At 49.9% G+C, this 21,157-nt stretch overlaps 1 protein-coding gene and 1 non-coding gene across 14 annotated transcripts in view; one reads left to right on the top strand and one right to left on the bottom strand.

Annotated features, from left to right (window-relative positions):
• The first annotated feature begins 442 nt into the window (after positions 1 to 442).
• Trnaq-cug lies at positions 443 to 514 on the top strand. The gene has a single exon. It is a non-coding gene; the product is annotated as a tRNA-Gln (tRNA).
• A 10,347-nt stretch (positions 515 to 10,861) lies between these two features.
• LOC101616723 (myomegalin-like) overlaps positions 10,862 to 21,157 on the bottom strand; it is a 142,186-nt gene continuing 131,890 nt past the window's right edge. For 5 of the 13 annotated variants that reach the window (XM_045138654.1, XM_045138644.1, XM_045138642.1 and 2 more), the window contains 7 exons: positions 19,105 to 19,221; positions 18,223 to 18,449; positions 17,232 to 17,375; positions 15,732 to 15,918; positions 15,286 to 15,332; positions 12,469 to 12,490; positions 10,862 to 11,771 (listed from right to left, as the gene is read on the bottom strand). In XM_045138654.1, coding sequence (XP_044994589.1) covers positions 11,443 to 11,771; positions 12,469 to 12,490; positions 15,286 to 15,332; positions 15,732 to 15,918; positions 17,232 to 17,375; positions 18,223 to 18,449; positions 19,105 to 19,221 — 1,073 coding nt within the window. In that variant the 3' untranslated portion in view covers positions 10,862 to 11,442. Of the gene's footprint in view, positions 11,828 to 12,468; positions 12,491 to 15,285; positions 15,333 to 15,731; positions 15,919 to 17,231; positions 17,376 to 18,222; positions 18,450 to 19,104; positions 19,222 to 21,157 lie in introns of all 13 variants that reach the window. The other 8 variants (XM_045138660.1, XM_045138643.1, XM_045138648.1 and 5 more) reach the window with 5 other exon arrangements.

Below are 21,157 nucleotides of genomic sequence, written 5' to 3'. Positions count from 1 at the left end.
GGAAGAAGAGGGAAGGGAAAAGGTGGGAATGGAGGAGGAGGAAGATCCCAGTAACCCCCCAATATGCCTCTGAAGTTATCAGTACTTCCTGGATTGTGGGAAGAAGACAATTACTGAATAAACAAATTAAATATAAATAAATAAATGCCTTTTGGGGGAGGGAAGGGGCCAGGAATTTAATGTCAGGGCAGGAAACCAGCAACCAACCTGTATTTAAGAGAGGTCTAATTCCCTGATCTCAAACTGGATTTAATCTCTTGTTCCAAGAGACCCGTGTCGCTCACACACTCAAGAGCTAAACAGAGGCATGGTGGGTGTATCTCGGTGGTTGGGTCCGGACAAGGAAAAAACAAGAACAAAAACACCACAAAGAGGAAAGCAGATCTCAAGGAAGGCTGAGAATGGAGCTTCAGATCTACAGCAGGTCAGGAGAAGCCTTTGTGGTTCCATGGTGTAATGGTTAGCACTCTGGACTCTGAATCCAGCGATCCGAGTTCAAATCTCGGTGGGACCTTTCTGTTTAGTTTGCGCCAAAGGCATTTTCTTCCAGCTCATAGTGCTGGTTTAGGGAATAGGAAGGGTTGGATGCCTCTGCCACCGGTCCCACATCCTCCCTGCTCCGGGTCTTCCCAGAGGCGGGACCGCAGGGAAGCACCCCGGGGTGCCCCGGCCTGCGCCTCCCTGTCCCGCGTTCGCGGGCATCCAGCCTGTCCTCCGGTGACCCTGGGCGCGGTCAGTGGCCGCTGTCCCGCTTCCAGCCCCCTTAGGCGCCCCGATTTGTCTTCTGAGTGTCTCTTGGAGCCACCAGCGATCTCTGCTGTCCTCAACTGCGTCGGCTCTTGGGGAAATCCTTTCACCCCCACCTTTTGAAGTTTCTTTATAAGCTACATGAATAATTTTAAACAAATATGTAGGGACAACCATGAAGCTGTAAACTGGATCCTAGATCCTGTTTCCCTAAGGGCAGCCCATTCTTGGTTCTTGGGGAAATCCTTTTTTAAAAAAACTATTTTAAATATATATTTTAAAAATATTTTATTTAGCCTGGCTGGTGGTGCACGCCTTTAATTCCAGCACTCAGATGGCAGAGGTAGGAGGATCGCAGTGAGTTCGAGGCCACCCTGAGACTACAGAGTGAACTCCAGGTCAGCCTGAACTAGACTGAAACTCTACCTCGAAAAACCAAATATACATATATATTTGGTTATATTATATATATTATATTTGGTTATATTATATATATAATTTATTTATTTGGTTTATATTTATTTTTATTTGTATTTATTTATTTTGTTAATATATATATATATATATATATATATATATATATATATATATATATTTTATTTATTTGAGAGAAAGAGAGAATGGGCACACCAGGCCTTCAGCTACTGCAAGCAAACTCCAGATGCATGTGCCCCTTTGTGCATCTGGTTTACTTGGGTCCTGGGAAATCGCGAACCTGGGACCTTAGACTTTGCAAGCAAGTGCCTTAACCTATGAGCCATCTCTCCAACCCCTTTGAAAAATATTTTTTAAATTTATTTTTATTTATGAGAGAGAGAATATGGGTGTGCCAGGGCATCCAGCTGCTGCAAATGAACTCCTGGATGCATGCGCCTCCTTGGGCATCTGGCTTACACTCCAATGCAGCCCCAAAGAATCCCTGAGCAGGGATCTCAGCGTCCCAGGTGGCTGGTCCTGGTGTCGCAGGCCAAGAGCAACAATTGGAAAGTGCCAGACTAAGCTTTCGGAGGGAGGGGCGGAGAGAAACAAGGTGACAAGTTTAGATGCACATGTTAAAGGAATGTTATCCACCCCCCCCAAGAGCACTTAAAAAAAAAAAAAGGGGGGAGTCTAGAGAGATGGCTCAGTGGTTAAGTCGCTTGCCTGCAAAGCCTAAAGACCCAGGTTCGATTCTCCAGTACCAACTTCAAGCCAGATACAAAAGGTGACACATGCTTCTGGAGTTCGATTGCAGTGGCTGGAGGCCCTGGCGCGTTGTCTCAGTCTCTCCCTCTCTCAATAAAATAAATAAATAGAATGTTTTTTAGTTACAACAGACTGAAGAATGCTACTCCACTACTTGGAGGATCCGAATGGGGCCCACAGGAAGGGGGAGGGCAGGAAGAAGCAGAGGGGAGGGGTCGTGGCTTTGACCTGGACACTCGCGGGGGAGGAGGGGGCTTCGTGTGAACCCTTAGTATCCACCCAAAAGCGCTTGACGGCCTGAAAGCCTGAAGTGTTCGTGTTTGATTTCGCTGTATGCATGACATGGTGGGTCATAAACATTCTTTGCAATGTCTGTGGTCCCTAAATTAGGCGTCCAGCTGGTTCTCCCTAAAGCACGTTTTCTCCAGGTACTTAAATGGATGCATATAAGTCTTTCCGCCCCCACAGCTTCTCCCCCTGGCCGGCTGATGGCCTGCAGGGCCTGGGGCTGGTCAGGCTGAGGGCAATTTCAGGACTTGAACTCAAGTCCTTCTGGTTGGGGTTCCACTCTGTGTCTTTCTGTTCAGTGAAAGGTGTATGGAGGCCATCAGAAAGTTTCACCACAGCAAGCTAGACATTTCTACTCTGTTTTTTTTTTTTGTTTGTTTTAGTTTTTGAGGCAAGCCCAACAGATTGGCCTTGTTAAAAAAAAATTATTATTCTTCGTGAGAGCGAGGATGAGAGAGAAAAAAAAGTATTAGCATTCCAGGGCCTCCAGCCAATGTAATCGAACTCCAGACGCGTGTGCCTCCTTGTGCACATGATAGAGAGAATGGGCGCATCAGGCACTCCAGCCACTGCCAATGAACTCCAGATGCATGTGCCGCCTGGTGCATCTGGCTTACGTGGGTACTGGGGAATTGCACGCGGGTTTTTAGGTTTCATAGGCATTAACCGCTAAGTCCCTAAAGACCTTTTTATGTTGTAAAAGTTGTTGGGATGTGCCCCCCCCACCACGCACCCAATAACACACATTCAGTTGTGTAACTCCATATACAAGATTATATATTTTTTTAAAAAAAGGGCTGGAGAGATGGCTTAGCGGTTAAGCGCTTGCCTGTGAAGCCTAAGGACCCCGGTTCGAGGCTCGGTTCCCCAGGTCCCACGTTAGCCAGATGCACAAGGGGGCGCACGCGTCTGGAGTTCGTTTGCAGAGGCTGGAAGCCCTGGCGCGCCCATTCTCTCTCTCTCCCTCTACCTGTCTTTCTCTCTCTGTTTGTCACTCTCAAATAAATAAAAATATTAAAAAAAAAAAGATTATAGCACACCCTGTAGGAAGGGAGGTCCTGAGCTCAAATCTTTTTTAAAAAAATTTTTTTTGTTGTTTATTTGTTTGAAAGCGACAGACAGAGAGAGAAAGTGGCAGAGAGAGAGAGAGAGAGAGAGAGAGAGAGAGAGAATGGGCGTGCCAGGGCCTCCAGCCACTGGAGTGCAAACGAACTCCAGATGCGGGCGCCCCCTTGTGCATCTGGCTAACAGGGATCCAGGGGAATCGAGCCTCGAACCCGGGTCCTTAGGCTTCACGGGCAAGCGCTTAACCGCTAAGCCATCTCTCCAGCCCCTGAGCTCAAATCTTGACAGACAGAGACACTGGCAGGGGAAGACGTTTGGCCAGGTGAGGGTACTGAGACCGTGTAGAAGCACACATTTCCACAAGAGGAACAATTCTGTGGAGGTTCTTGGGGAGAAGAAACAGAACACCTGATGTGGGGGGCTGCAAAGACTGGAGTCTGCACTGCTGGATGACACCTGCTGGTCTTCTAGCCAGACCCCCACCCCCTACCCTCCCCTGCCTGCCTACCCTGCAAGGGCACAGTTGGCTCTGCCCTGGCATCTCCACCCACCACTAGTCCCTGAGGACTGGTCCTGTCTGAAAACAGTCTCCTGTAATGGGAGGTATCGGAGAAGGAGGCTGCCTACCAGTTCTCAACGCTACGGGAGTCCTGGCATGACTCCCCATCAACCTAATTACTGGCCCTACCCACTCCCTAGTGAGACAAGAACCTCACCTGGCAGTGTGGACTTTCCCTGACCACCAAGTTTCCTAGCATAGCCCTGGGTTCTATCCGGAGCAGTTTGGAGAGTGTGAGATAAGCCTTTGGGCATGGCATGAGGGGCGACCTTACTGTCTTGGGAATGCATGCCTACCTGCCTGCTTCCTCCCCTCTCCCCTCTCTCTTTATCTCCCTATTTTAGTGCCTGGGAGCCCCACCCCCACCCAGCCAGGGATCACCTGAGGAGATGGAAGGGATTTGCCCTTGGGAACGAGGGGGAACATTTGATGTCTGCCAGCTGTACCCGCCCCCCCCCCCCCCATGTTTAACAACAGGGCTCCCGGGCCGGCGCTCTGTCCGGTGCAGCTGAACTGAATCCTGTAAACCTTGAAGGGGCCTCGTTCTAAGAACGAGATGGCATTCACGAACCAGGGTAAAATACGGCTGCGCTGTCCAATAAATTGAAAAGTCCCGCTGGGACTTGAACTCGGATCGCCAAATTCAAAGTCCAGAGGGCTAACCACTACACCACGGAACCGTGTGGAAGGAGGGTGTTTTAGGCTTCCAGTAAGTCCCTTTGCCCTGTCTGAGTCGCTGGAGTTTTCTTTCTGGATTCCTGCCCTTGACTGTTCGCAGCAGTTCTCTCTTTGCTCTCTTCTCCGGGTGACTTTTGGGGCGGGGTGTGGACTCCCCGCCTCTCTCCTTCCCCCTCCCGCTTCCACTCCAGGGCCCGCGAGGAGTCAAGTTGAGGGGACGCCGACACCCCCCGTTGCTGAAGGTCCATTCTTGCTGGCTTGGGATCACTCCATGCCTGGTGCGTGCGCCACCTGTGCAGCTGGCTTACCTTGAGTCCTGGGGAATCGAACCTGAGTCCTTGGGCTTGACCCGCAAACGCCCATCTCTCTCTCTCTCCAGCCACAGCCCGAGAGGAAGGGTTTCGGCGCCTCCTAGTGGACACTCAGGGCGGTGCACAGAAAAGTCGCATCACTTCTGAAGCGGTCGGCCTGGCTTGCAGGAATCCAGGGCTCCAAGTGGACAGAGATGCGGTCATCGCAACAGGTCATTGTCCCTTCCGGGTCCTCTTGGCCATGTCGGTAGATGAGCATTGCCGTCGGCCGGCACCCCGCGGCCTCCCGCAGCATGCCCCTCTGGGAACCTCGGCAGGCTACCCACGACCCCCAGGAAAAGTCCAGACGTGGGGTATTTGGCCTAAGGAGAGGATGGTGTGTCCGCTCTCTCTCTCCCCTTTCCTCCGCCTTCCCCCCACATTCTCTCACTCCCTCCTCCTCCTGGGCAGCCGCTCTTCCCATTGACTCTTCACCCCGCACCGGCGAGTCCAAGGCCAAGGACGCGGGTGGGCGGCTCAGGACAGTTTCAGGTGGCATCCTCTAAAGTTTCAAAGACCTTGCACACACTCCCAGTTTGGGGACACTCTAGGACTAAAACTTGATAGCCCACGGTGGGATTTTCCTTTTGTTTTCTTTCATAGTTACTGATTTGCAAGAGGAAAGAGAGGAGCGGGCAATGCATGAAATGGGCATGCCAGGGCCTCTGCAAAGGAACTCTCAGGTGCGTGCGTCAGTCAGTGCATCCAGCTTTAGGATGGGCACTTGGGAGGCCACTTTCCCTAGCCCCCATCCTCCATTTTCCTTTCCTTTTCTTTCTTTTCTTTTCTTTAATTTAATTTAATTTAATTAATGAATTAATTAATTTTTTTTTTTTTGGTTTGTTTTGTTTTTTCGACGTAGAGTCTCACTCTAGGTCAGGCTGACTTGGAATTCACTGTGTAGTCTCAGGGTGGGAACTCCTGGCGATCCTCCTACCTCTGCCTCCCGAGTGCTGGGATTAAAGTCGTGCGCCACCACACCCGCCTCACAGGGGACTTGTTGATTTCCTTGGGGCTGTGGCACATTGTCTTTCCGTGGAACATCTATTGGATGCTCCCAGGTGCCAGGTCCTGGCCAGGGTGAGACACAATGTCTTTCAAATCAAAAGAACACCCACCTACTCCTTTAAGGTTTCCAGATGCCAGATAGTCACGCCATCAGCTCAAGTGAGAAAGGTCACCTAGGGCACAACATGCCAAGAGTCCAAAATCTCAGTCAAAGAGAGATTAACACAGAAGGGGGAGGGGATTCGAAGGACAGCCGAGCTGGGAAGGGGGAGGTGGGGGAGGGGAGGGCATTATCATGGCTTATTGTCTGTAAGTATAGAAGTTGTCAATAAAAAATGATTAAAGAGCTGGGCATGGTGGTGCACACCTTTAGAGACCTTACCTCAAAAAAAAAAAAAAGAAAAAAGAAAAAGATTAAAGATAAATAGATAAATGGGGAAAAAATGTCCAAAATCTCATTTTAAATAATGTGTATTATGAGGTTTCTGAGGGTGACCATTAAGAACAGATCCTCGGGGGCTGGAGAAATGGCTTAGCGGTTAAGAGCTTGCCTGCAAAACCTAAGGACTCAATTTCAATTCCCCAGGACCCTTGTGAGCCACATGCACAAGGTGGTGCATGTGTCTGGAGTTCATTTGCAGTAGCTAGAAGTCCTGGTACACCCATATTCTCCCTCCCTCCCTCCCTCCCTCCCTCTCTCTCTCTCTCTCTCTCTCTCTCTCTCTCTCTCTGTATGTGTCTCGTTTGCCTCTTTCTCTTTTTCAAATAAATAAATTATATGTATATATAAAGAGTAGATCCTTGGAGGTTTTCAGTAGTTAAAGACCCTCAACTTGCAAAGCTTACCAGCCTGGATTTAATTCTTCATAAAATATTTGGAGTTCATTTGCAGTGGTAACAAGTCCAGCCCACTGCTTTGTCTTTAAATGCTGATCTTTCTGCTGGCTTTTCATCCCTTCCTCCAGCTCTGTGGGGTATGAAAGCAGACACGGAGTAGCTGTCATGTCTCTTTCCATGGCAGGACTCTAATCTCCGTGGTGACATGGTAGTTATGGTGACAATGAGCGAGTATTCGGTCCTAGTTTTCATTGTTTTCGTTTTTAAACTGTTTTTAGGAAACAGTTGTGGAATGACAGCTTAATTTGAATTTTGGAAGGTACAAGGACATAACTAAAAGTTTTTTTTTAAAGGAACCTTTTTCATTTATATGATTTTTTGTTATTTACTTATTTACTTACTTATTTATTTATTTATTTATTTATTTGAGAGAGGGAGTCAGAGAGAGGATGCAGATAGAGAGAATGGGTGCGCCAGGACCTCTAGCTCCTGCAAACGAACTCCAGATGCAGGTGCCACCTCGTGTGGGCAAGCTCCTTAACCCCTAAGCCATTTCTCCAGCCTAGGTTATGCACCTCTATACCCTCTCTCCTCTGCCCTAATCCCCTTGAGGTATCTTTTGGTAATCGATATGGGTGTGTGGGGGGGGTGTCATAAATTCATCAGTCAGTCTCTGAGGGTGGGGAGGTGGACAATGACTCGGGATATTCCTTCCCACCCCGAGGCTCTTACAATCTTTCTGTCCCCTTTTGAGCCTTGGGAGGTGTGTTTTAGTGTGTAATTGAATATCGAGCTTTCTGCAACTGAAGGAGAAACAGGAGTAAGGTAGTTATTTTTATTTTTATTTTATTTAAAAAAAATTTTTTTTTTTTATTTATTAGAGAGCGACAGACACAGAGAGAAAGACAGATAGAGGGAGAGAGAGAGAATGGGCGAGCCAGGGCTTCCAGCCTCTGCAAACGAACTCCAGACGCGTGCGCCCCTTGTGCATCTGGCTAACGCAGGACCTGGGGAACCAAGCCTCGAACCGGGGTCCTTAGGCTTCACAGGCAAGCGCTTAACCGCTAAGCCATTTCTCCAGCCCTATTTTTACTTTTTTACTGACAGAAGCAGAAGCTCAAAGAGGGAACAAGGATATGCCAATGTACATCCTGGCAAAACTGAAAGTCCTGTCTGGTCCTGTCTCACCCAAGATGACAACACCCCCCAGCGCTTCAGCTTCCAGCTCCTTCCCCAGCTCAGCCTCAATGGGTCAGGCCCCCTGAGTCCATGAATCAATCAGTCCATGAATCAATCAGATCGTCACCCCGCCCCCCCTGAAGCCATGAACCAATCAGGTCTTGTCCCTTCCTGAGTCCATGAGCCAATAGGCCTCTTTCCCCACCTGAGTCTGGTAACAAGACTGACCCTAGTTGGATGTCTGATCTGCATGCCGGAGGTTACCCACGCAGCCCAGCCCTCTCCTTGTGAATTTGGCTGGGGAGAGCCCTTTTCTTACATAGGATCGTTTTCTGCTTGTTTTTTTTTTAAAAATCTGTGTCATACATTGAAGTAATTTCACACTTTGATTTTGTGTATGACACTTAAAAAATGTTTATTTATTTGAGAGAGAGAATGGGCACACCAGGGCCTCTAGCCCTGCAAAAAAGAACTCCAGATGCATGGACAACCTTGTGCATCTGGGTCCTGGAGAATTGAACCTGGGTCCTTTGGCTTTGCATGCTAGCTGCTTCTTTTTTTTTTTTTTTCAAAATTTTTTGTTCATTTTTATTTATTTATTTGAGAGTGACAGAGAGAGAAAGAGGCAGATAGAGAGAGAGAGAGAGAGAATGGGCGCGCCAGGGCTTCCAGCCACTGCAAACGAACTCCAGATGCGTGCGCCCTCTTGTGCATTTGGCTAATGTGGGTCCTGGAGAATCGAGCCTCTAACCGGGGTCCTTAGGCTTCACAGACAAGCGCTTAACCGCTAAGCCATCTCTCCAGCCCCCCCCCATTTTTTAAACAATTTTATTTATTTATTTGAGACAGAGAGAGATATAGAAATAGGCAGGTAGTTCTGTGAAAGGACACCCATTGACCACATTATCCAGCCTCCCCCATAAGTGTTCGTCGCCCCGTAAGGTCAGCATGAAGACACTGACAGAAGAAAACCCTGGTCACTAACAAAAGGCTGGAATGTTAGGTCAAGATGGGCTTCCTCAAAATGGAGTCACCAAAGTCCCCCCAGGGTATGGGTCATCCACATTCTTCAAGGAACCACCCAGCCATTTTCCCTTCCTTGCCTAACAATGCCCCCAGGTCTAGGTTTCCATCCCCCTTACCTCCCAGGTGACCTGATTACCGGTCTGGTGTCACACCCTGGCTGTCTTAGATCTTCCCTAAAGAAACCTTTTCTTTTTACTTCCCCCCTTCCTCATCTTCCTCCAACTGATACAACCCACTATCTGTAATCCCAAATTGACCGCTCAGATCTTGAGAGTCAGTCCTGGCAGCTCATGCCTCCCCACCCAATAAAAACTTCCATCTTTGCCTCCAAAAAAAGAAAGAAAAAAATAGGCACTTAGAGAGAGAGAGACAGAGACAGAGAATGGGCACGCCAGGGCCTCCAGCTTCTGCAAACGAGTTCCAGATGCGAGCAGCCCCTTGTGCATCTGGCTTATGTAGGTCCTGAGGAGTTGAACCTGGATCCTTTGGCTTTGCAGGCAAGCGCCTTAATGACTAAGCCATCTCTCCAGCCCTGACATTTTTTTTAGAATTAATTTATAATATTTATTTGAGAGAGAGAGAGAGAAAGAATGGGTGCTCCAGGGCCTTCAGCACTGCAAACGAACTCCAGACACCTATGCCACCTTGTACATCTGGCTTATGTGGGTCCTGGGGAATCGAACCGAGGTTCTTTGGCTTTGCAGGCAAGCGCCTTAACTGCTAAACCATCCCTCCAGCCCATGTATGACTTTTTTTTAAAAATTTTATTTATTTGAGAGCGACAGACACAGAGAGAAAGACAGATAGAGGAAGAGAGAGAGAATGGGCGCGCCAGGGCTTCCAGCCTCTGCAAACGAATTCCAGACACGTGCGCCCCTTTTGCATCTGGCTAACATGGGACCTGGGGAACCAAGCCTTGAACCGGGGTCCTTAGGCTTCACAGGCAAGCGCTTAACTGCTAAGCCATCTCTCCAGCCCCATGTATGACATTTTTGATCTCTGAGTCCTTCACTACTTCTTAACCCTCTCTTGTCTTGTTTGAAGGGGATCCTTTGTTTCTTATGCAATGCCTTCCACGTGTGAGTGTATGTGTCTCCTCCAGAGCTCTCTTTCCCCCAGAGATTCTCTGTGGTGGAGTTTCTCCCTGTCTCTGCTCTCTCTTTCCTGTTATTACACACTTGTTCTAGGAATGGGGACAGAAATGGAAAAAAAATCTTCTCTAGCTTGTGTTTTTCAGTAAGCCATCGCCCTGGATATTTTTTTTGGGGGGGTGGGGGTTTGAGGTAGGGTTTCACTCAAGCCCAGGCTGACCTGGAATTCACTAGTCTCAGGGTGGCCTTGAACCCTCCTACCTCTGCCTCCTGAGTGCTGGGATTAAAGGCATACACCATCACGTCTGGCTCTAACCCTGGATTTTTTTCAATTTATATAAATGCATATATTTTACATAAGTTATAGTGTTGTTTCCTTTTACCCGTGGTCTCCATTTCCCTGAGGGCCCTCCTCAGTAGGGTCCTTGATGTTCTATGGGGGTAATTAGGACCTCCATCAATCTCTGCGGGGCTCCCTGGATTTTAATTCTCCTCTGGTTTGAGTTTTTTTAGTAGCTTCCTCCCTATATCTTAATTCCCCTACAATAAACCTCATAATTCATGTTTTTTTCCCTAAATAAACTTAATAATTCATGATGAATCCTACTTGAGTCAGTTTTTTTTTTTTTAAATCAATTCTTTGTTAGAAAAGACAAGGGCCCAAAAGTTGGGGCTCACAGGTCTGGGGAATCCCACCTGAACGTAGAAATCTTACATCACGACTTCTGGATTTCTGCTTTGATGAGTTTTAAGTGGGAGCCTGAATTTGTACATGGCAGTCTGTCTTTCCTGCTCTTACACACTCATCTGGGAGCCAGAACAGAGACGGGAAACAAAACAAAATAAAATGCTTTCTTTATGCGCACTTGCTTTAATAGCCACCAAAAAGAGTGTTTGGTTTCTTCTCACCTTCCCATCTGCGATTTATGTTGGCCTCCAACATACGGCTGTAGCAGCACATGGAGATATTTCTACACACACAGCCACATCCCATAAGCACTGGGAAAAGCACAGTGAGCCCTGGGCCGTGCAGACCCCTCCACGCCACTAACGGCGCCCAGGTCTGCGGTGTGGGAGACTGTCCACAGGCGTGGTGCGGGCCACCTGTCTCCAGTCCCCCCCCCCCCCCCGAGGGACGTTAGGATGACAAGGGGAACAGCACATTTGCGAAGGGGTGGGGAGGTCAGGACAACTTGGGGATCATGTTAAGAACAAGCAGTACTAGGCTAAGCGTCCGGAAAGTCCTCAGTGGACTGAGGGCCCCGCTGGAGCTGGGCCAGGGTGGCTTTGCGAGCTGAGCTCCTGAGTCCCCCGGGTGCTCTGCGTAGGGCAAGGCTGCTCAGTGGTGTGCTTTTAGAACTGAGGAGCTTCGGTGTTGGGACCACACGCCCCCCACCCCCCTCCCCTTGGTGAGAGGCAGGATCCTTTTTCATTTCCCCCTGAGTTGATCATCAAGGACAGATGCTGAGTTGGAAATGTGGCAGGTGCTTAGTACTGGCCCAGTAGGCCTTGGTTGAAAGTATTTATTCATTGCTGCCAGGAAGTCATCCTGCTTGCTGCCTGCCCCGCCGGGACCCGGGACACGTCTCTGACTCCTCTTCTGGACCTCTCTGCCTGCGGTGGGCGGCGGTGCGGAGGAGTGGGGTTCCTCCCCCCCCACCTCCGAGCTCCTCAGCAGATGGGCAGCTGCACCCGTGCAGGGCCGGCCCAACTTTCCTGCTGCTTTAAGGACCTCTGGCTTCTCTTCCGGTGCGGCTCCTGGAAGGCAAGGGTCACAAGGCTGGAGCGCACAGCAGAGTCCTTAAGGATTTCACCTGCAAGCAAAGAGAAAACAGATCTCTGCTGCCAGGGTCTTCAACCGCTGCCCATGCGGAGCCCCGGGGTGGGGGGTGCGGGGGGGGCTGGAAAGAGACAGAAAGGTGCTGGGTGGCAGCCACGGACACCTTGAGCTGGTTAGGAGGGTGAGCACGGAGTGGTTGCTTGGAAGAGCCAGCTTAGAGGAAAGCCTCCCACAGCCTGACACCCCGCTGCTCGCTACACCCCATCTTTCGGGAGCCAGTCCACTGACACTCGGCGCACACAAGCAAGTCAGGGGCTCCCAGTGAGCCAGAGGCAAGCTCAGTACAAAAAGGCCCCCTGAGGAAGGAGAGGACATTTTACAGCAAGCCCCCCAGCCCCCTGCTAAGTTCCTATCCCAGTTATCTGAAAGAGGTCAAACTAGCAGGGACGCCCCACCTTGTATAGATGAAGAGGCGGCCAAAGGCATAAACCAGTTAGTGGTGACCCGCACTCCCCCACCCCCCAGGCCTGGAGGCTTCCCCAGTGCCTAGAGAGAAGCTTTTGCCTGTGCTGGAAGCTGCGGAAGTTAGTGTCAAGCCCGAGGGCATCGGGGATTCTAGGAAGAGGTGGGCAGGTTTGCAGAGGAGGTGCCAGGCCCTGGAGGCAGCTGGGTTACCTTTGCTGGGACTGGAATAAGGCTGCACAGAGGCAATCTGGTAAGTGGTGTCTACAGAGGCTCGAGAAAGAGAGGAATCATCAGAGAAGTCCAAAGGGAATCAGACAAGAACAAGAGAGTGAACAAAACAAAAGAAAAAAGCCACTTGGCGGCTGGCGCACGCCTTTAAGCCCAGCGCTTGGGAGGCAGAGGTAGGAGGATCGCCGTGAGGCCAGCCTGAGACTACGTAAGTGAATTCCAGGTCAGCCTGGGCTAGGGTGAGACCCTCCCTTGAGAAACAACAACAACAAAACAAGAGTGCGTTAAACCACAGGTAGACATGGAGCTCCTTCCAAGTTACATAGACCCCATCATACACCTCAAGGTTTTCTTCTAGGCACTTCCTAGGGGACTGATCAGCATTGAGCATTGTACAAAGTGTGGAGACCACCCGGGATAGTTAAGTCTTTCCTGTTAACGGTCAGTGTTTATTACCAAATTTTATTTTACATTTTTCTTTTCGAGGTAGGGTCTCATTCTAGCCCAGGCTGACCTGGAATTCATTATGTAGTCTCAGGGTGGCCTCGAACTCAGGGCGATCCTGCTACCTCACACTCCCGAGTGCTGGGGTCAAAGGCGTGCGTCGCCATGCCTGGGTTTCAAACTTTCTTTTAGATGACGAGGCGAAACATCTTTTGTGATGTTCTGTGAAGAAAAGGATGCATCGCCATCAAATCGCTGTTCTCAACCCCACAGCGAGAAGCTCTATGGGCCTGTCCCGGGGCGAGGGCGCGGGCAGAACGGAGGCTGCCAGTCTGTGCGCACAGAAACAACAGAGAAGCCCGGCAGCTTGGGGGTTACGGTATTGTGCTAAAGCGGGGAGGCCTGATGGCAAGGGGTCCTCAAGAACTGAAGGAAAGCGGGGCTGGAGAGATGGCTTAGCAGTTAAGCGCTCGCCTGTGAAGCCTAAGGACCCCGGTTCGAGGCTCGGTTCCCCAGGTCCCACGTTAGGGGGCGCACGCGTCTGGAGTTCGTTTGCAGTGGCTGGAGGCCCTGGCGTGCCCATTCTCTCTCTGCCTCTTTTTCCCTCTGTCTGTCGCTCTCAAATGAATCAATAAAAATAAACAACAACAGAAAAAGCTTTAGTGTCCAGAATCTCTGCCTAAGCCAAGAATGAGTAGAGGTTGGGTGCTCCCAAAAGGGGGGACTCCTCCTTCATTGAGCCCAGGTTCCCAATCCCTACCTGCCCGTGATGGTACTTTTTGGTGTATGTGTGGCCATTAGTAGTAACTCTGTACTGGTCACCAAATGTAAACGTCTAACCTCCAGTCTACTTCTTCCCCCGCCCTCTAAGCAACTGTGATAAACTCTGCTTGCTTTTCTTCTGTAAACTCCGCCCAACAAGTTCAGAGAAAGCAGTCGGATGTGAGTATCTATCACCCAGTATGGGAAAGAGAGAGAGAGAAAGTCTCTGGACGTGAATCCATGGAACCCATTCTGTCACAGACAGCTGCTTCCTGGCAGAAAAGCTCCTGCATCCAGCCTCTTTGTCTGAGAGTCCTTACCTCACTTAAAACATTTTGTGATATTTATTTATTAAATAAAATTAAATTTATGTGGGTACTGGGGAATCGAACCTGGATCCTTTGGTTTTTCAGTCAAGCGTCATCTCTCCAGCCCTATTTACTAATTTTATTTATCTGAGAAACAGAATGAGAATATGGGTACGCCGGGGCTTATAGCCACTGCAAATGAACTCCAGGTGCATGCACCACCATGTGCATCCGGCTTATGTGGGTACTGGGGAATCGAACCTGGGTCCTTATGCTTCCCAGGCAGGTGCCTTAGCTACTAAGCCATCTCTTCAGCCCCTTACCTCACTTTCACTATTTTTATTTTTTGAGGCAGGGTTTCTCACTCTAGCCCAGGCTCGCTTAAAACTCACAACAATCCTTTTAGCCCAGGCTTGTGAGTTCTGGAATTAAAGGCATGAGCCACCAAGCCCAGCTTCCCACTTTTATTTGTTTATTATTTTATTTTAAAATGCTTTATTTTTATTTACTTATTTGAGGTAGGAAGAGAGGGAGAAAGAGGAAAATAGAGAGAAAGAGAAAGAATGGGCGCATCGAGGCCTCCAGGTGCTATAAACGAACTCCAGACACATGCGCCACCTTGTGCATCTGGCTTACATGGGTCCTGGGGAACGGAACCTGGGTCCTTTGGCTTTGCAGCCAAGTACCTTAAATGCTAAGCCATCTCTCCAGCCCTATTACTTATTTAAATTTATCATTTATTTGCAAGGAGAAAGAGAATGAGTGCGAATGAGAAGGGGTGTGCTGGGGTCTCTTGTCACTGCAAACCAATTCCAGATGCATGTGCCACTTTATGCACCTGGCTTGAATGTGGACATCGGGGGAATCAAACCAACCAATACTTTCAACTGCTGAGCCATCTTTTTGGCGCCCTCCCCCTTTCATTTTTAGCAGTCCTTTAGAGGATTCTAGAATGCACAAGTGGCCTCACGTTCCCTGTGCAGACAACCAGCTCTCATCAGGCCCCACATGTTCCCTGCACTGCATGTCCCCGGCCTACTCACTTGACATAGAGGAGGCAAAACTGGCATGAAGGGGAGAGGCAGAGGATAAGGTCAGGAAAGAGAGGCCACGAGGGAGGGGACAGGGTGGAAACTACGAGACTCACTGAGGAACCACCACTGACAAGTTGACCGGAAATTTTCCGGGAAGGTCAGAGTGGTCCAAGGTCCCCTCAGATGAGACGCCAGATGGTGATGGGCGGAGGGCACACTCTGCAACCTCGATCGGCGCAGTGGTTTCTTACCTCTAAATTAGTCCTTGCTTTCTTCAAAACATCATGGGTCCTGGTCACTGGAACAATCAAACAGCCCCACACAGCAGACATTACCAGCTAGGCTGGCACATGCATTACAAGGCATTTCCCTCTGGCTACTCAGTTTTGGGTACTTTTTCTTTTCTTTTCTTTCTTTCTTTTTTTTTTTTTTCCCCCGTGAGGTAGGGTCTCACTCTAGCCCAGGCTGACCTGGAATTCACTATGGAGTCTCAGGGTGGCCTTGAACTCACGGCGATCCTCCTACCTCTGCCTCCCGAGTGCTGGGATTAAAGGCGTGCGCCACCACGCCCGGCCTAGTTTTGGGTACTTCTGATGACCGCAATCCCCCTCCCTCAGCACCCAGTTACTCAGTCTCTTCCCCTCCTAACACCCCTGGGTGCCTCTGGCCACTGTCCATCTGCTGCGGAGCAGGGCACCTGGAAGGGCTCCCCTGCATGCCCGCCGGCGCAGGGGCGCGCGCCTACACTGGCTCACGATGAACTGCTCCAGGCTCTGCTTCTGCTGGCTGACCAGCTTCAGACGCTCGGCTGTGCCCTGAAGCTGCCGCTGCTGCTGGCACACTTGGTTTCGCAGGTCCTGGAGCTCCCTCTGCGCAGACTCTCCCTGGGTTTGAGGGACAGGCTCTCAGACAGAAGTCACACGCATTAGCAGTGCAGAGCAGACACCATCAGCATCTCAACACTCTGCACTGAGCTCCTCCCGTGACAGCCTCTGCAACCCCAGCCACTGAGGACGAGGCCACTGGGAGGAACATTGAAAGCCCAGAAGTCCCCAGTAGACCAGTACACGTCTGCTGCTGGAGAGAACTTCCCTTAAGGCCAGCACAAAACTCCAACAGCAGGGCTAGAGGGATGGCTTAGTGGATAAGGCACTTGCCTGCAAAGCCAAAGGTCCCAGGTTTGATTCCCCGACGACCCACGTAAGCCAGATGCACAAGGCGGCACATTCGTGTGAAGTTTGTTTGCAATAGCTGGATGCCCTGGCGTGCCCATTCTCTCTGTCTCACTTTCTCTATATATATATCTTAAAAGTAAAAATTAAATAAATAAAAACTTCAACAGCAAGAGCTCCATTTAGTTAGTGCTCCATGGGTGTGGCTAAAAGAGGCTCTCGGGGGCTAGTGGTAACATTCCGTGACCTTTTGTTTAGGTGAACCTGAGGTGTGGAGACTGGAAAGTGTCCACAGGTTCCTGAATTTAGCTCAGCCACACTTCAGAGTGATAGAACCTGGACATATCTGGGCCAACAGGCTTGTTTATGCCTTTGCTTTTCCATTTCCTCCCCTTCTCCTCTTATTGCTTGTCAGGAGCTGGAGAATGGGGGCTGGAGAGATGGCTTAGCAGTTAAGGCTCTTGCCTGCAAAGCCAAAGGACCCGGGCTCAGTTCCCCAGCACCCACTTAAGCCAGATGCACAAGGTGGCACATGCGTCTGGAGAACATGGCGTGCCCAGTTTCTCCATCTGCCTCCTCCTCTCCTTTCTTTCTCTCTCTCAAATAATAACTAAGATATACTTTTTAAAAAAGGAGGATGGGGGCTGGAGAGATGGCTTAGCGGTTAAGTGCTTGCCTGTGAAGCCTAAGGACCCCGGTTCGAGGCTAGGTTCCCCAGGTCCCACGTTAGCCAGATGCACAAGGGCGCACGCGTCTGGAGTTCGTTTGCAGAGGCTGGAAGCCCTGGCGCGCCCATTCTCTCTCTCTCCCTCTATCTGTCTTTCTCTCTGTGTCTGTCACTCTCAAATAAATAAATAAAAAATTTAAAAAAAAGGAGGATGGGAGAAGGATGATCCTGGGTACCACAAAAGCAGCTCCTCTGGTTCCAGGGTCTCCCTCCAGGATGCTCCCCCACGGCCAACTCCGCTCCCTATGCAGCGCCTGATGAAAGGAAACCAACTGGGGGATGAGGAGACAGAACTTACCAGTCTGCCCAGCAGCGCAGGGCCAGGGGAGCTTGGCAAGGCCGCCCGCCAGAACATGGTGAGCAGCGACGCGGACTCCTCCAGGGTGTGACGCAGGGCGCTGGCGCTGCTCCGCAGCTCTCCCACACCTCTGCTGCCCGGAGCCTGCAAGGTGGGGACAGGTAGTGTGGCCTTTAGTGGAGCCCAGGTATCCATCCCATGTTGCCCCAAGCACGGGGGCTCACAGTGCCTGTGCGGGGGAGGCACGGGGCACAGACCTGGCAGACCTTGAGAGACCCTGGCTCTTCCCTTTACAGTGCCAGGGCAGAGGCGCGTGTACTGGGAAAAGAGGGAGAAGGAGGAAGAAAGGGTGCAAGGAAGGGCGCATCTAAGAGCTGAGGGTGTGCGGGCTGGGCAGACAAACCCAGTCAGTAAAGTACTTATCTCTAGAGCATGTGGGCCTGAGTTTAAAACCCCAGAACCCGGGCTGGAGAGATGCCTTAATGGTTAAGGCACTTGCCTGTGAACCTAAGGACCCAGGTTCAACTCCCCAGGACCCACATAAGCCAGATGCACAAGGTGGCCCACGTGTCTGGGGTTTGTTTGCAGTGGCTGGAGGACCTGATGGGCCTATTCTCTCTCTCCCTTTCTTTCTTTCTTTCTTTCTTTCTTTCTTTCTTTCTTTCTTTCTTTCTTTCTTTCTTTCTTTCTTTCTTTCTCTCAAAATAAATAAATGAATATTTTTTAAAAAACACCCTAGAACCAATGTAAAAATGCTGGGCAAGATGGCGTGTGCTTGTAATCCTAGCACTGGGAGGCAGACACAGATCCCTGGAGCTCACTGGATAGCCAGTCTAGACTAAAGGGTGAGTTCCAGGCCAATGGGAGACCCTTCTTCAAAGGAGGTGGACGGTGTGCGAAGGGATGGCACCCAAGGTTGACTTTTGGCCTGCATACGCATGCGCAGCACACATGCATTAAAAGAAAGAAAGAAAGCCACAGGTGTGATTACCTCTGTGCCCTGAGCTTCCGGGCCAGGGAAGTTGCTGGCTGGCCTCAGGAGAGAAAGGATCTTCTGGGCCAGCAGCTGGCCTTCCCCAACCTGCTGCCTTAACGCGCTGAAGTCATCAATGTGGCCAATGACATGGCGGCCGCGCTTGTTGGCAAAGGACCCATCGGTAGCATCCCCCTCCAGTTGGGAAGGGTTTCTCGTTACTGTACAGGCATCCAAACCCGGCTCTGAGGGGGAAAATAGGATCCATTGTTATTCACGTTAATAATCTTAGCTCATTTCAGTCCAAAGGGACCACGAAAGACCACGCGCAAGAAAGGATATCCTAAAAACATGGGGTAGGTAAAGTCCATAGAGACATTCTGGCTTCTAGGTGTTTATAATTATTCATTTTCTTGAGGTAGAGTCTCACTCTGGCCCAGGCTGACCTGGAATTCACTATGGAGTCTCAGGGTGGCCTCGAACTCACAGTGATCCTCCTACCTCTGCCTTCTGAGTGCTGGGATTAAAGGTGTGCGCCACCAACGTCCGGCTCTACAATCATTCTTACATTACTTTATTATGATAAACTTGCCAGAAGAAACATTTTATTTTTATCAACATGTGAAATGTTGAGGGTAGCTAGTATTAATAAGTAACATGTTTCTAGGGAAAAAGACACAAAGTAAAAAGCTGGATATGGAGACACTTCTGGAATGGAGAGATAGCAAGGCTGCAGAAGAAGCGAGCAAAGGACAGGGAGGGCGGCCAGGGAGAGCCTGGGTAAGGAGGAGGAGCCCGGGGTGTGTGGGTTGAGAGACAATGTGTTCCCGTACAACCAAGGGCTGTCTGATTTAATCATGTGCCATCATCATCTCGGGGCCCTTTCATGGCCATATTTACCATCTGTGCTGGTGACGATGGCAGTTCCTGAGCCCAGGGCAGAGGAAGAAGAGCCGGAGAGAACTGGAGCTGGAGTGTTCAAGCCAACGTCCCGGACTGGAGGAGAAACGGCTGGCTCTAGTGAGTAAAACCATCACAGTTCTCAGGCCCCTGCAACACGCCGCTTGCTAAGTAAGCCACACGCACACACGCACACATGCACACACGCAGCCTAAAATGGGGGACCATGGCTCACCTCATGTGATCAGCATCTCTATGCCCCTATACAAAGCAAGAGGGAAGCTGGACGTGGTGGCGCACGCCTTTAATCCCAGCACTTGGGAGGCAGAGGTAGGAGGATCATCGTGAGTTCGAGGCCACCCTGAGACTACATAGTGAATTCCAGGTCAGCCTGGGCTACAGCGAGACCCTACCTCGAAAAATAAAACAACAAACAAACAATAAAGCAAGAGGGGTCTTGAGAGATGGCCTAGCGGTTAAGGCGCTTGCCTGCAAAGCCAAAGGACCCAGGTTCGACTCTCCAGGACCCACGTAAGCCAGATGCATAATGCGGCACATGCATCTGGAGTTTGTTTGCTGTGGCTGGCGGCCCTGGCGTGCCTATTCTCTCTCTCTTTCTTTACCTGCCTGCCTATTTCTGTATTTCTCTTTCTCAATAAAATAAATAAAGCACACACACACACACACACACACACACATATACATATATATATTAATTATGTTTTTTTTGAGGTAGGGTTTTGCTCTAGCTCAGGCTGGCCTGGAATTAACTATGTAGTCTCAGGGTGGCCTTGAACTCACAGTGATCCTCCTACCTCTGCCTCCTGCAAGAGAGAATGAAGCCCTTAGTTTGGTATGTTCCCTTTCTTCATAACACAAGGCTTTTCCTTTAATTGAAGGTGGCTTCAAGAGAAAGCAACTTCTTGCTGGGTGTGATGGCACATGCCTTTAATCCCAGCACTTGGGAGGCAGAGGTAGGAGGATCAGCATGAGTTCAAGGCCACCCTGAGACTACAGAGTGAATTCCATCCAGGTCAGCCTGGGCTAGAGTGAGACCCTACCTCAAAAAACAAAGCAAAACAAAAAAAAAAAAAAAAAAAAGAGAATGCAATTTCTAGTTTAAAAAATTGCTAGGTATAATTTTCTAAACTCAATTTTGAGTATAATTATACATGTGGTGTCTAATATAATGCTTTGAAATGAAATATGAATATGCATAAGTATATAGTATAGATAGTAAAATGCTGAGCAGGGGCTTGGAGTATGGTTCAGTGGTAGATTACTTACTTAACTCATATGTTTGGAGCCATGGGTTTGATGCTCCTGCAGAGATGGCTTAGCGGTTAAGGCCCTTGCCTACGAAGCCTAAGGACCCAGGTTCAATTCCCCAGGACCCACGTAAGCCAGATGCACAAGGTGGCGCATGCATCTGGAGTTCATTTTCAGTGGCTGGAGGCCCTGGCATGCCCATTCTCTCTCTCTCTCTCTCCTTCCTTCTCTCTCTCTCAAATGAATGAATAAATCAAATATGAGGTTGGGAAGATGAAGATGGCTCAGCGGGTAAGAAGGCCTGCTTCTTAAGCATGCAGGCCTGAGACCACTTCAAGTTCAATTCCTAGCACCCACGTAGAGAGCTGAGCACGGCAGTGCATGCCCACACCACCAGTTCTGCGGGGAACAGAGGCCAGAGAATTGCTGAGGAAAAAAAAAAAAAAAGGCCGCTCTGGGTCAAGAGAGAGGCTCTGTCTCACAGAAATACCCGGATGGGTGTCAGAAGAGGACACCCACCATCCTCCTCTGGCCTCCATGTCCAGGGCTCGTACACGCGCCCACACGCGTGCGTGTGCCACACACACATATTACACCACACACCACATATCTCCCTCACACACTAAACCAAAACAAGTGGGTTTGCAAGAGACAAAATTCAACGGTCCAGTCACCATCTTGATGAGTTAGGACTGCAAAAACAGTTCGGCGTCTCGTCCTGACCTCAGCTCTGCCTCTCCCGCTCTCACTTCGCCTGTCCACCAGTGTTCCCAGGGCCTGGGTT

Source organism: Jaculus jaculus, chromosome 19, assembly GCF_020740685.1.
Source record: "Jaculus jaculus isolate mJacJac1 chromosome 19, mJacJac1.mat.Y.cur, whole genome shotgun sequence".
In the NCBI taxonomy this organism is placed as follows: Eukaryota; Metazoa; Chordata; class Mammalia; order Rodentia; family Dipodidae; genus Jaculus; species Jaculus jaculus.
Note: the sequence above shows the minus strand (reverse complement) of the source record. Positions and strands in the feature narration are given on the sequence as shown.